General features: G+C 40.6%; 1 protein-coding gene across 8 annotated transcripts in view; it reads left to right on the top strand.

The window, feature by feature from the left end:
• The window catches only part of KALRN (kalirin RhoGEF kinase), a 527,586-nt gene that overhangs the window by 200,243 nt on the left and 313,027 nt on the right, over positions 1–14,316 (top strand). For all 8 annotated transcript variants that reach the window (XM_063341757.1, XM_063341758.1, XM_063341761.1 and 5 more), the window contains exons 5-6: positions 4,382–4,574; positions 8,869–9,381. In XM_063341757.1, coding sequence (XP_063197827.1) covers positions 4,382–4,574; positions 8,869–9,381 — 706 coding nt within the window. The remainder of the gene's footprint in view (positions 1–4,381; positions 4,575–8,868; positions 9,382–14,316) is intronic.

Genomic DNA, 14,316 nt, shown 5'->3' with positions numbered 1-14,316 from the left:
GTTATTACTCATTATTTTTAATTCTTTGGATTTGCATCTACAATTTCCTGAAGAGTAATTTTTTGGAAGTCGTTCTAGACAGCTGAAGACTGTAGTATGAACATAGGTACCTGGAGACTTCCATCAAGGCAGGCTCCTTGAACAAGCACAGCATGGCAGATGGTCCCTGCCCTGAAGAGCTTACAATCTAAATAATTTTCTTATCTCCCTCTTCTTTCTCTGAGTTATTACTATTTGATTAGTATCTGGCTGCCTGCTTGTATACTATAAGTGCTCTCAAAGGCACGTCTCTCCACAACATGCTTGGCAACTGAAAGTAGAAATAGTGACCAGGCAGCTTTCTGGCTTGCAACATCTTGAACACTGTTAAATAATAGTTTTTGACAAGCAGGTTTCGAAATCAGGTGCTAATTTTCTGCAAAGAGTCAGAGAAGGGCCTGTGGAATTATCACTGTGCTGAGGAGATCAAATGCTGTAGATGAGACTACAGACCCACAGGTCTTGTTACAGGTTAGTACCATTCATCTCATTAAAGAAAAAATTGCAAGCAGAGACACTTCTGCAAGACTGTGAGCAAGGTTCTTGAAAGAGAGTTAGATTTTCTCAAAATGAGAAATACCATCCATATGTACATTATCTGCACTATATTTGAAAAGGGGTACCCATCTTTTCACTCATTTTACTTCATACAGGAATTTACATGTCTATGTAACCAGTCAAGGGGAGACCTTATTTCGGCCTTTCAGTACTTAAAGGGGGCCTACAGGAAAGATGGGGACAAACTTTTTAGCAGGACCTGTTGAGACAGGACAAGGAGTAATGGCTTTAAACTAAAAGAGGGTAGATTCAGACTAGAGATAACAAAGAAATTTTTTACAATGAGGGTGGTGAAACACCGGCACAGGTTGCCCAGAGGGGTGGTAGATGCCCCATCCCCAGAAACACTGAAGGTCAGGTCGGACGGGGCTCTGAGCAGCCTGGTCTAGTTGAAGATGTCCCTGCTCACTGCAGGGGAGTTGGACTAGATGGCCTTTAAAAGTCCCCTCCAACCCAAACTATTCTATGATTCAAGTAGGAAAATCCTCTTTGTAATTAAGAGCATTGTATCAAGTTTTGTATTTTTAGTGAAATAGTTGTTACTTGTTGATGTCTTTTGAACCTAAGAAATCTATGAATATTGTTCTTCTTTTCCTCTGTCTCCATCCCTGCACCCTATCAGTTTCATACTTGAAAATATAATAAGCTTGTTAAAAATTTGGTCTAGTTACAAGAGGTGTGGATAGTGCTGGTAGGGAATGACTGCCTATTGCCTCCCCCAGGATAAGAATCAGGAAGCATCCTGACCCCTACTCATGGGCTGAAGTCCCAGCCTGGCCTGCAGGGTCTGTGACTGTTCTCCTGTGTCCACCAGAAAAAGCTGGGGATCCTTACGCTTTCTTCTTCTCCTGAAAACATACCGTGAAGTCTCAAAAACACTGAAAGTAGGGATTTAGTGTGTTACAGAGTATTTTTCACACATGCATGCTTAGGCATGGAGTGCTGATGGAAATGGATGGCAGTACCATCTGCTCTCGCCACTGCTTCTGTGCACCTCCAAGGTCCAGGGAGGCTATAAACAGTAAACAGGAAACAGAGGGCCCATCACGGAGTTACATCTCTTGGTTCCCTATCTGGAATATCTATCTTACTACAGGCTGAACTTCCAGTCATGGTGGTATGTAGTCATGGGTGTCAACATGATATCACATTGCCTGTGCTCTGAAGTTGGGCACTGGGTCAAATTTTGGGGCTGTTTGGGTCTAAGACTTTAGTTCAGGTTCATAAATGGAAGACTTCAGTCCCTCAGGACATTCCTGTTATGCTTACGGAAACAGTTCAGTTTTCTGTTGTTCATCAGTAAGTATTAAATTAAGTTATTGTTTTAGATCAGATTTGGTAAGTTGTCAGGTTGGCAGCAGCTATGGGGAGCTTGAATGAAGTTAATATTGGTTATGCCTTGCTGTGGTTGCAGGGGGGTGTGTGTGTCTGTGTGTTGTGTGTGTGTGTTAATTATTTATTTATAGAAGAAAAGATAGCTTGTATTTACCTGTTACTGTGTCTGCTGCTGGGGTCTCCGTACGCCCGTATGGCTCCTGGATCTCTTTGTCAAGTGTTTGAAGAAAAAAATCAATCCTTGGAAAAGTCAGTTCAGTGTAACAGGGATTGGTGACTTGGCAGAAGTTACTGAAGACTCCATAAAGCTTTGCAACAAGAAAAAAACAAAACACAAACCCCCTTCTATTCATCCCTTTGGGATTTGATTCTTTGTCTCAGCTCTCGTTCCAAAGGGCAGGAGGCAGTAGCACCACCAACAAAGCTTCTTTTACAGCCTTTTTTGGCATTAGTTATGGAAGGATCAGATGTCTGACCTTTCAGCAGTAGGTAAAAGGAGAATAAAAAGATCTATATTCGTGACAGTGTTTGGAAGTGCCTGGTCTCCTTAGTTTTTCTTTGCACTGACTGTTGTATGCAGCATGCTCTGGATGTGCCAATAATGTTAAGGCAGAGGACCAAGCCTGTTGGCTTTGACGGCTCCTTCCTGGCACTAAGTTGAGACAGTTCAAGTCAGTGAACTCTCTCTTAACATGGCAAAGTCCCCTTTGCCATAGGGTGGTCCATCTGTGCGCAAATCTTCCTAGATACTGGTAAGGTCACCAAGGACTTTTATTTTTAAGTTACATATGTTTATCCAGTGTGCCTCCTATGAAGGATACCCCTGTCCTTGTTCTAGCCCAGAAACCTACTCGTAAGCTTTACAGAGTTGTTTTCAGTGATAGATGTAGGACATGGATCTCATTAGTAGAAAGTGCTTTAAGGATTTAGAGTGGTATAGTGAAAATCATCCTGCATGTTTGTGTAGTGAGAGTCTTCGTGTGGAAGCTAAACAGAATCTTACAGTTAACTTTACCATACTAAATCTGTCATCAGTATATTTCAGATTCATTCCAGTGATATCAAAACTTTCTATTTGAAATTATCTTACATATGATAATATTGATCCTATTTAAGTTGATGGTCAGTTTGCAGAAAGGCCAAGGGACTATACTCGTGTATTAAAGAGGATTTCTTGCTCTGTACCTCACTGTTGTGTTCATTATACATAATACATTCATGTTCTGCCGTTCTGCCGTGTTTCTCTTGTTTCTCAACTGTTCTTTCTGTTTTCATCTTCCTTTCTTCTTTCTATACTTTCTTTCTTCCAACAGCTTCACCTTCTGTGAAGAAGGTTGTGACCTCCATTCCACTTTAAAAAAAAAAAAATATATGTTAGATCAGCAGGTAGGCCATTCTGGCATTTTTAGAGCACCATCAATGAATTTTACTCATTACCATGCCTATAATATTACTGGGGATGGGGAATTTCACACTTTATGCAAGTGCTTGGGGCCTAAAGCAGACAACATAGCTCTCAGAGTTCAGCGCCATGCATGGCAGATATATTAGCCCATCAGTCAGAGGAGCAGACACTTCCCAGATCACATCAAATGTTTGGACGCCGCAGATGGAGGATGACACTTTTGAGCCATGCACCTTTTTCTGAGGAGCAGTACTACGTCCCTGGAAAAGCTATGCCGAAAGCTGCCTGGAGTTGACTTGAATCAACATGTCCTTTTATTCTTTCTCTTTACTTCTCCTGATAAAAAAGGGAAGGCACGTTTGCAAGCTAATGCTGTGGTGCTCTTGGTTCCCACACATTGCCAACAACCAGGCCACATAACCGTCTTGAACTTTTGAGAAGGGAGGAGCACAGGCTGGCAGAAAAAGTATGACTGCAGATTTAAAAAGATCCTGCAACATTTGGAAGATCAATCAGGAGGGAGAATGGCCCAAATCTGAACAGTGCACATGCTGAGGCACTGTTCTGGAAATGACACTTTTTTAAAAGCCCTTAAAGGGGCCTCTAAAAATGAAGGCACCCAAATTTATGAGTGGCCAGCAATGTGAAGGTACAGTACCCTGCTTGTTGGCTTTGGTTGTGGATTGAATTCAATATGTTGAAAGCAGAATCTGTTGTATGTACACATATATAGAATCTAACAAATATATTTGATTCTGTTTTCAGTTGTGTGAAAATATGTATGTTTTCAGTGAAAAGTTCAATTACGTGTATTTGGGAAGTTAGAGATTAAACTGTAATGTATATACTTGAGTATTCATGTAAATTAGACTATGATAAAACTCATCTAGCCTTCCATATAGCCTTTACGTTATAGCATCTTTTGCCTTTTATTTTGAAGTATATAATTCTTTGCTTTGCTCTAAAGCACCAAGTGCTAGCAACAAAAGTCTCAGCGTGACTGACCACAATATTAATTATCTTGATATACTTTTATTCCTACAGCGAAGATGTTTGTAAACGAGGATTCACTGTTATTATCGATATGCGGGGATCCAAATGGGATTTGATCAAGCCTCTCCTAAAGACCCTTCAAGAAGCCTTTCCTGCCGAAATTCATGTTGCCCTGATTATAAAACCTGATAATTTCTGGCAGAAGCAGAAAACAAACTTTGGCAGTTCCAAGTTCATCTTTGAGGTGAGAACCACATGAGGGATGTATGGTAAAGCATTACCTCTGATAAGAAGTTTTCTTTAGATGGAAAAGAAATTCCCAAGCCTTGTACTTGAGAGAAAAAAAGACACCTGAGGGCTGTTTGCAGGAGCGGGCTGATGTTCTGGCATCAAGTTGCCTTCTGAGCACACTGGTGGAACAGGATGCACATTTCATCTCAGAGGTTCACATACATGTTTCACTTTGGTGAGGGTTTCTTAGTGGTATTTATTTTTGGTGGTGTTGCATTCAGTCTTTCCTTTATTTCTCTTGAAAAAAAAACACCACCAAACCAGTCAATATACAAAAGACGAAGTTCTCCAGGTGCTAATTTATGAGTTTGCTGGTTGATCTCTACTGAACTTAAGGTAGTGGCTTTTTTTTAATAAAAGACATTTATACTGAATTTATCTGTATATTGTCACCGCTTTCATTTAATTGAGATCTACAATTCAGGGGTAACATTAACAACTCACGTTAATGATAAGGTGCTTCAGGCAGGTTCTTTGAGAAGTAACGAATATACAATTAAATTGTATAATTAAAAGGAATTTTACTAACTTTGTCATTGGTGAAGACAAACCAGCTGTGCTCTCTAAGTGAACTTTGGTTTTTTGCGAATTTCAGCTTCTTACCCAAAGAGAAGCAAAGCTCAGGTACATGAAGTGCTCAGGCATCAATCGTGCCCAGCCATGAGTTAGTCATGTGTTGTTTTTTATAACTTGGCTGAGAAACAATTCTATCATTGGCCGTCTTATTTACCAATCCATTAATTTCAGAGAGACGCTCAGCTTTTGCATCTCTGGAACTCAGAAGAGAATTTGGCTGTAGTTCTTAATGTTGACTGCAATGGAAGACTATATTTAAGTATACATTTATGATCTGTTGAAGTCAGTGTGATATAAATATGTCCTTATTTTCAACTTCTTCTTAAAAGCACTCTTGAATTGCAATGGGCAACTAGATTGGTGTTAAGCATTAACAAACTTTTACCTTATTATCACAATTTAAGTATTTGCACATTTTTCCCCTGGCTCACAAAAACCAGTCAAGTCATAAATTTTTCTTTGTTTAAATGGATCTTTACCTTCCTTGGCTGCCTATGAGGACTCAGACATCAAAATAACTTTCACTTGCTATCCCCTATGTACCTTTAAAAGCAAGGCTGCCTTCGGTATAGCTTTATGTCACCTCCAGAGATTCCTCAGTGAAATCACCACTCCTGGCAGAAGTGGCTTCCATTGCAGTGCAGTGAGATTGGCAACACTGCCCGCGGGGAATGAGGGGGATCAGGGCAGTGGGAAAGAGAAAGGAGATGTATGGAAACAGAAGAACGTGAAGCAGGAGGGTGCCTGAGCACAGACTAGTAATAGAATAGCTTTTGAGGATGGGGAGCTTCTGTTTAAAATATATATGGGCACTAAGGGACAGTCCCATAGCAGCCCAAGAAAAGGCAGCTTATGCATGTGTATCCGACACTGACTTTCAATCCTCCACTGCTTTAGTAAACAAAAGAGCAATGTCTTCCTAAAGCTTCAAACCAAGAAGTAAAGTAACAGAATTTTAGAACATTTGTTTGTTTTTAAAATTAACACTTTCTGGAGGCTTGACTTATTTTTTTTATTGGTGTGATGATAGTGAAGAGGAAGCTGTGGTCAAGCTATTCTTTGTAGTTACAGCTCTGGGTCTGTATTGTGTTAGAAGTCCTGGGCTCATTTGCTGTACATGCTGGGACACGTTGAGGAAATTTTCATTTTGTGTGCGTGCCTTTGAGCTTTAGTCTGTCTGCTGGGCTCTTCACATGGGTGTCTGTAATGGTTCACAAATTTTTGGACTGGAGGAGGAGAATCAGTGCTTTTGCTGTCTGTTGGACCCCCTGCAGACACCCAGAATTGACGAGTCCTTCAATTCAACGATTTTAAAAAGATTTCTTAAGCTGTGGTCCACTGTACAGTAGACCTCCTGCAATATACACACCACAATCCAGGAACTTCTGTTTTAAAGGATTCTTGTGGATGCTGCTGCTTATGGATAGGCTCAGGCTCTGGGGCAGCTTATGCTCTCTCATAAGAAGAACTGTGAATATCAAATAAGCATCGCAGGTCAATATGACTCGCATTTATTTGATTTATGTGGGGCAGCATGCAGGTATCCTCTCTGCACTGAACCATCATGGTGATTTCCCACAGCTGTAATCAAACACGAGGTCCTTGTCAGGAACAGAGTGCAGTGGAAGGCAATGGAAGTCTCTGTTGAATTACTGCATCTACAAACTCAGCAGTAACCAGCATCAGTTTTAAGGCCAGATTCTGCTTTTGAGCTTAATGAAAGCATTATGCATGTGCCAGGGCCGCGTATGACCCTTAGTGGAGGCTAATGATCTGGATTTTGTGTTGTGAGACTCTGGCACAATGATTCTGTGTCACAGTCCAGAGAGTGAAACATGCCCACAGATGATCACACAAAGAAGAGAGAAAAAAAAAGGGGCTGGTTGACGTATGTGGACTCCCAAGCTTCCTGTCACTTTGAGGAATGGGCCAGGCAGCTTAGTTAGCGTTAATTCAGAGGTGCCCTCAAGATTATTTCCTTTCTGCTGCCGAAAGGGTTTAAATAGTGGGCAGCACTTTTTGAAGTGATTTGTAAAAGAAAGACGGGTGACGCCTGAGAGACAGTTACTTTATCTTACCACCTACCTGCCTAACTAAGGTTGTTTTCATGAGAGTTTCAAGGACTCCTTAAAGAAAGAAATCTGAATGAAGGCATTTGCTGCAGAATTCATGAAATGAAAAGCCTTTCTGCTATATCATCATGTCAAATTCTGTTCATGATAAAAGCAGTGCTTGCATTAGCTTGACACACTGCAGGGGAAACACCCAGGTATTAGCCATGAAGAGAAATCTTTTCTTCACAGGCAGTTAAACTCTAAATTGAATTATCTTCAAGGGGTCAGTGTCCAGGTCAAGAGGTTTAGAAATTTGAAATCCCTCTGAAGCTACATACTTACTTTCCCATTGCTTGTTGGCTTTTCCCTCTGTCCTCCCTCTTCCCTAAAGCAAGGAACTTTGCAAGGAAGTTTTAAAATAATCTTTCTGCTGAGCATAAGTTCAGTACAATCCCAATTTTAATACATTGCAGAATGCCTGATATTTTTAGATGGATACAAATTGGAAGAAAAGACTATTATTAACTTTAAATCAGTGGGCAGCCTGCTATTTTTGACATAATTCAGGATAATGGGCAGGACTTGAGGTATTTTTCTTTGTAGATGACTTTTACAAGATTGCTGTGATTATTGGGTGCCTCCACTTCTGGAGAGCACAAACTCTGACATTCTTTAGAGACCTGGTCTTTAGGGGATAGATGTGCAGTCACTGATGAACATCGCAAGCCTTTAAGGGCTGCCAACTTGGGTGTTAACATGACAGCACTGAAAATCTCTAGTATGAAACCTTATGCTCATATTTCGGAAAAAAATAATCTGTCTAAAATAAATGATAATAGCCATCAGTTGTTGTGTCCCTAATTTTAAATCTGCTTTCCAGGCACCCAGTGCATTTCTCTATCACTGATTACTGAGTCTGAATGAATTAAAACCATCTCTCATTGATTGTGTATGATTCATGAGCAGTACTTTCTATTAGCAATAAATTCTAATTGTTAATACTCTAATGACATTTCACTTTTACATTAATTTTGTCTTAATTACGTTAGAAATTACTAACGTGAAAGAGATGTGCCTGTGGCAAAAGCCAACTGGAATAATCTGGAATTAAAAACAAGCATATTCAGTGTTTTGGCAGGTGACAACACCTGCTTCAGTTCACATGCCTAGAACTTTTGCTGCTGTGTAGCCGCCACCCTGAGTGTAACACAAGTAGCAGAATCCCTGTAATATCATATACCCGTTTAGTGAGCAATCATGTCCAGATATCCAACAGCTGCAGTGAGAAATCTTCAGTGTCCAATTGCGTTGAAGTAATCTATGGCAGAAGCATTCTCATTACATGTTTTTGATAGTCAGGCTGGTTGAAAAAGATTGACATGATTCCAGTAAATATCATGTCTTTTAATAAATAAATAAAGAAATCAGTGGCATTGATAGAAGAGTTTTCAATTCAATTAATTCATCAAAATCAAATATAATCCTTGGCATCTTTTACAATGTTCATTCAATTACGTATTGATGAGGAAAATAATCCCTTCATGCTATTTATGGATTGCACTGTTATTTCTGATTAGACAGTCACTGATTCAAATGCTGTCATTTTCCCTTCCTTAGACAAGTATGGTATCTGTTGAAGGCCTGGCAAAACTCGTAGATCCCTCTCAACTGACGGATGAGTTTGAAGGTTCCTTGGATTACAACCACGATGAATGGATAGAGTTGCGCGTTTCCCTGGAAGAGTTTTTCAACAGTGCCATCCATTTATTATCAAGGCTGGAGGATCTCCAGGAAATGTTGGCTAGGAAGGAGTTTCCAGTTGACGTTGAGGGCTCAAGAAGGCTGATTGATGAGCACACACAGCTTAAGAAAAAAGTGATTAAAGCTCCTGTGGAAGAACTGGATCGTGAGGGTCAGAGGTTATTACAATGCATAAGATGCAGTGATGGTTTTTCTGGTAGGAACTGCATTCCTGGAAGTGCAGATTTTCAAAGTCTTGTGCCAAAGATCACCAGCCTTTTAGACAAGCTGCATTCTACCCGGCAACACCTGCATCAGATGTGGCATGTCCGCAAGTTGAAACTGGACCAGTGCTTTCAACTCCGGCTTTTTGAGCAAGATGCTGAGAAGGTAGGGAATAATCTGTTCCTTTCATACTTTAACCAAGACTTTATTGCAAGGACACTGTGACCATTTTTTCTATACTTGGCAACATGAGGTATTCATCACAGGTGTAAATCTCATGTTGCCAGCAGATGTACTTTACGTGACTCGTAAACCAAATTCGCTGAACTAATTGTTGGATGTAGAAGGCATAATGATATCCAAAAATAACTTGTCTGTGTCACTTCTGATGAAAGCTAATCTGCTTTTTTTTTATGTCACAATGGGTACAGTTGGTAGACATTAGCACAAGAATCCGACTTTTTTTTCAAGTTTCTTTTACTAAGCTTATGAATATATTTATCTACATGTCACAGCACCTAAAGAATAATGATTTTAGGGTTTCATTCACTATATTTATTGTTTGCATTTCTTGCAAGTCTATGGGAATTTTGTAGTTTAAATCCTCCTAACTGTTATCTCAAACAACATTTTCAATTTCCCTTTCCTAAGAAATCACAACAGGATTTGCAACTGGTAAAATCTTTGTACCAAGGGCATGGCCACTTAGCTCCCCCAGCATGAGACCTGAGACTGTGTTTAGGTTAAACATATAAACAGACCAAGAGAAACTATTCTGAAAAGACAGCAGCATGCAAAACTCAGTGTGGCTGTTTTGCATTAAAAAGCACATAAGGATGGCATTTGAATTCATACCTGACACTGAGGCAGTGGCCAAGATTCCTGCTCACCAGCGCAAGACCTTATTTGAGAAACATTTAACATTAAATTATTCCATAGAGATTGCATTGCAGCTTCATATTCCTTAGATGTCTGCAATGTAGCGTATCAGCCTGAAAAACACGTAGCATGTCTCAAAATGAAATACAGTGTACAAAAGTAGTTAGAGCAGCAGAGCCCAGGTAAGTAACACGGCTTTAGGAGGCTGCAGTTTCACAGGTATGCAGTACCGCTGCGGAGTTACATCCCCATTCCCTGCCTCTTCAGGAGATACTCATTGAGGAACCTGTAATAGATAGGGAAGCCCCCAGCAAGCAAAGCATAGCAGCTTGTCACCTTTGTTGAAAAGACTGGCTAAAAACCAACCAGAGTTCCCTAACCACATCTCATACACACCACCACCTGCAATTTTCAGTAATACCCAATAAAGCAGGCTTCTTACTACTTCAAGTATTCATCTGCTGTTTGTCTCTGGAAGCATATGCAGGTACTGGTTTCGGTGAATTTATTTTAGAAAACTGTGCTGTGATAGTGTCTTGGCAGTCTCACTTTCTTAACACAGAAGTTCTTGACATCTTGTTAGGTGGTTTTGTGAGAAGTCTTTGCTGCACATTTAAAATTCTAGGCCACAGAAGTAGGGTATTCTCAGTGGAAGGTACTGAGCTCTTGGACTCACGTTTATCTAGTCTGTATATCCATCAAAAGCACCAATCTCTGAATCTTCTCCACTTAATGTATGATCCAGTTGTTTCACTAATGTGTGCTTCTGGACCCAGGAGGAATAGGAAAAGAAATACAGACCTCATCTGCAGGGGCATCTCACTGAAGATGATTTTTTTAATCAGCTGCAAATTAATATTATTTTTAAAACATCAGGGAGTAGCACACTGCTGAAACAAATATAATCATCAGTGGTGCGGAGCGAGACACAAGGCATTGGTTTTCAATGCATGTACTGAATATCTCTAAGGGATGCTAGGACTGAAAAGACTCTATCATTGTATAATCAATCCCCCTATTGGGAAAACCTTGAATTCAGATGAGTCCCTCTAAAATCAGAGTCACTGCAGCATCACTCAAGAATGCATAAGAGCAGAGTTTTTCTTCCAAATGCTACAATTTCTTCTTCTTCTGCACTTCCCTTGCGTGTCACATGCTATAAGGAGATGACTCACTGCTGTCCTTCCCAGTGGTGGCTGCATTTCAGTTAGTGCTTCGGTTTGGATTTTCAGTTTCTTTGGCATTGTTCAGATGACCACTACTTACTAACATAGATTTTCATTTTTATTTATGATTATTATTTGCTAATGCTATTAGCAAATTATTATTATTTGGCAAAATACTATTATTAATAATGTTATAAGCTGGAAGGCTCTCGGATCAAGTCAGTGTCTGAGATGTTCTTGTTGCCAAGCACCATTCTGTACTGTTGAAGGAATTCTCCAATATATTTTTTCTTTCTATCTCCTGAACAGGCATAAAAGGATGGTGTGATACAAGTCTGAGCATTGTGACAGCTGGGTTCTTTGCACGTGTTATTCTAAGGTTGTTAAGTGTAAGTTTTAGGCAAGTCCGCAGATCAATTAAACTTTTGAGGTGACGGAAGAAGCAGTGAGAACATGGTTCCTGCCTTTTTAACACTGGCTGTCTCGAGCAATTCCTGATTGACAGCACTGGCATTTTGATCTTCTTGGTATCTCTCGTTCATCTACCTCACATTAACTAAACACACAGGCTTGCTTTGGCTTCTGTCAGTAGCTCTGCTTGACTTTCCTTGACTACTACATTTTCCCTAAGAATAGAAAATATTTTGTTGTTTCATACTCTCGAATCAGTGGTTTTAATCTTTTCAGTTTGGGAGCCCCTAAAATTCTTCCAGAGAAGGTTGCAGACCCTTTTACTTCACATTTTGCACATGTAATCTGATGTAAAATATTGATGTGCTTATTCTCCTTAGCTGCCTTTTGCAGATCTCTTTGAAGTAGTCTGACCATCTCAGACTGGAAAGTACTTGTCTCATAAAATGTTCAGAGCTAAATCCAGTCTGAGCGCTGTCTCCACTGTATAAATAGTCACCACAGAGTGTCTGTGTATTGAATTTTAAAGTTTCCTGGTACCTCCATTTGCTCAGTTGAACTCTACCCTCTACAATTAGGTACGGTAGCAGAGCCAGGACAGTCTTCGTCTCCTGGGGAGAGGCACAGCTCTTTCCGTCTAACCTGGATATGTCATTTAGTGCTAATCAAATGACAACTGTAATACCCTGTGAAAGCTCAAACTCCAACATAAGATTCTGAGTATAAATAAGGTTTTAGGGCCTTTTAAAATATCTTCGTATACTCATTGGGTGATATTTTAGGAAAAATTTCAGATGTCCTCATTGCTTGAAAAGTTCTTAAAGATGGGATAGGAAAAAAAAAAAAAGGGACACAAGATGGAAAAACACACTGTATTTCAAGGTAGGTTAATTTTTGAAACCCTTGGTATTAAAATACCCCAGATGTTCAAAGCAAATCAATTTACTTTTTTCCCTCCTATAGATCCTCTCTATTGGAATATTTATACATGACAGTCACTGCCTGGACACATGAATTATTCAAATTACAGGTATTACAACTTACAGAAGGTCTGTGTAGTTGTGTGCCGAGCAACTCATATTACTGTCAAAATAAAAGAAGGGGATGGCAGTCTCACCCTGGGCTTCTCCCACTCAAATCAGCAGGAGAGAGCAGAGCTGTCTGTGGAGAAACTTTGTCTCCAAGTCAGGCTTTTTGGTTTTTATTTTCCCAGGCTGGGGCCGAGAGAGAGGAAAAGTTGGGCTATCACATAGGCACAAGCAGTGCAGTGAGATTGAACCCCCAGATGGAGACTGGAAGGTCCTTGAAGCTGAAGTCAGCGGGCAGGTCAGCCACGCGGGGAGCTTTGGCAGAGTGGCGTGAGGAAGTTCACATGCTGTGCAGTGCTGACTGTAACGATCTGCTGATAAAGAACGCATTTCAGCCGCCAGTGTAGCCCTGACCCTCACTGTTCAACTAATTCATTCCTTACCAACTAATATATACACACATATGTACATATATGTATAATTTTGTGCCTAGAACTGAGGCTTCGCTGTGGTTTTACTGGGTAACAGGGGACATATTTTTAGCCATCAATAACATGAAAAAATGTAGTCCAGTCTAAATTGAACATTGCTTAAAACAAAAAACCCACAATCAGCAGAGATCCAACTATTAAAACTATCTGAGAAATGTTAATTGGTTGGTTGAAATCTGGACAGGGAGAAGAATTCAGGCAAGAGTCCACATGTTTGCACTTGAATAAATACCAAAAAAGACAAAAAATTATCCTTACACTCTGCACTTTCCAGCTCTTCTGGAAATCATTTGTAACTGGCACCCAACTTGACTTGTGCAGGAATTTCCCCATCATTCTGGGTTTGTTCCATATCAATTTTACTACCCTGGCATGTATGTGAATGAAAAACAGCTATCACGATGTAGTCAGTGTTGTCCACATTAAGTATAAACAATATAGTCATCAGCTGGACTGAACCAAGGATCTCTACTGTAAACTTGTAACACCAGAGCAAAGAAAGAGCAGGCTGCTGTCACATCAGCCTCTAAGGAGAGGCAGAGGAGACTTTGCATGTTCACTTTGTCCTCACCTCCCCTTCTCCGTCCTGACTTTCCACAGAGTCCACTACACAAAGGAAAACTCCAAAAGATGGCAATGGTAGTTAGAAAATGCCACGAGCGAATTTCACTGGAAGTTTGCGGTGGGAAAAACATTTTATTTGGATAGGGCCAGCTTTGTAGAAAGTCTAGTGGCGAACCACAGGCCACATCTTGTCTTCAAGGAGCAGTGAAGTAGCGGGTTTGCAGTCCAAACCATCTGCCTCATCCATACTAAAGCTTCTCCTTCAAAAACACAGATCTGCCTGTGATTTTCCCTGCGGAGCAGGCTATGGGAAGCTGTGCTGGCTGTGGGGGGCTGCCGTGGTGCAGCTGCTCTGCGGGTGGCTGCAGCGAAAGGGATGGGAGGACATGGCCTGCAGCTCCCACTCCACAGCAGCTGTTCCCCCCATTTCCCAGGTGATGTGACCAGCCTGGAACGACAGAACGATTTCAGTGGAAGAGTGATTGGGATATGACAACAATGCAAAGTTTGTATGATAGAAGACAAACTGGGTGGGGGGGAAGGTAAAAAAAAAGGTTGAAG

This window comes from Chroicocephalus ridibundus, chromosome 7 (assembly GCF_963924245.1).
Source record: "Chroicocephalus ridibundus chromosome 7, bChrRid1.1, whole genome shotgun sequence".
NCBI classification, from domain to species: domain Eukaryota; kingdom Metazoa; phylum Chordata; class Aves; order Charadriiformes; family Laridae; genus Chroicocephalus; species Chroicocephalus ridibundus.
The sequence above is the reverse complement of the archived record's forward strand: the minus strand, read 5'-3'. Positions and strand labels throughout refer to the sequence as shown.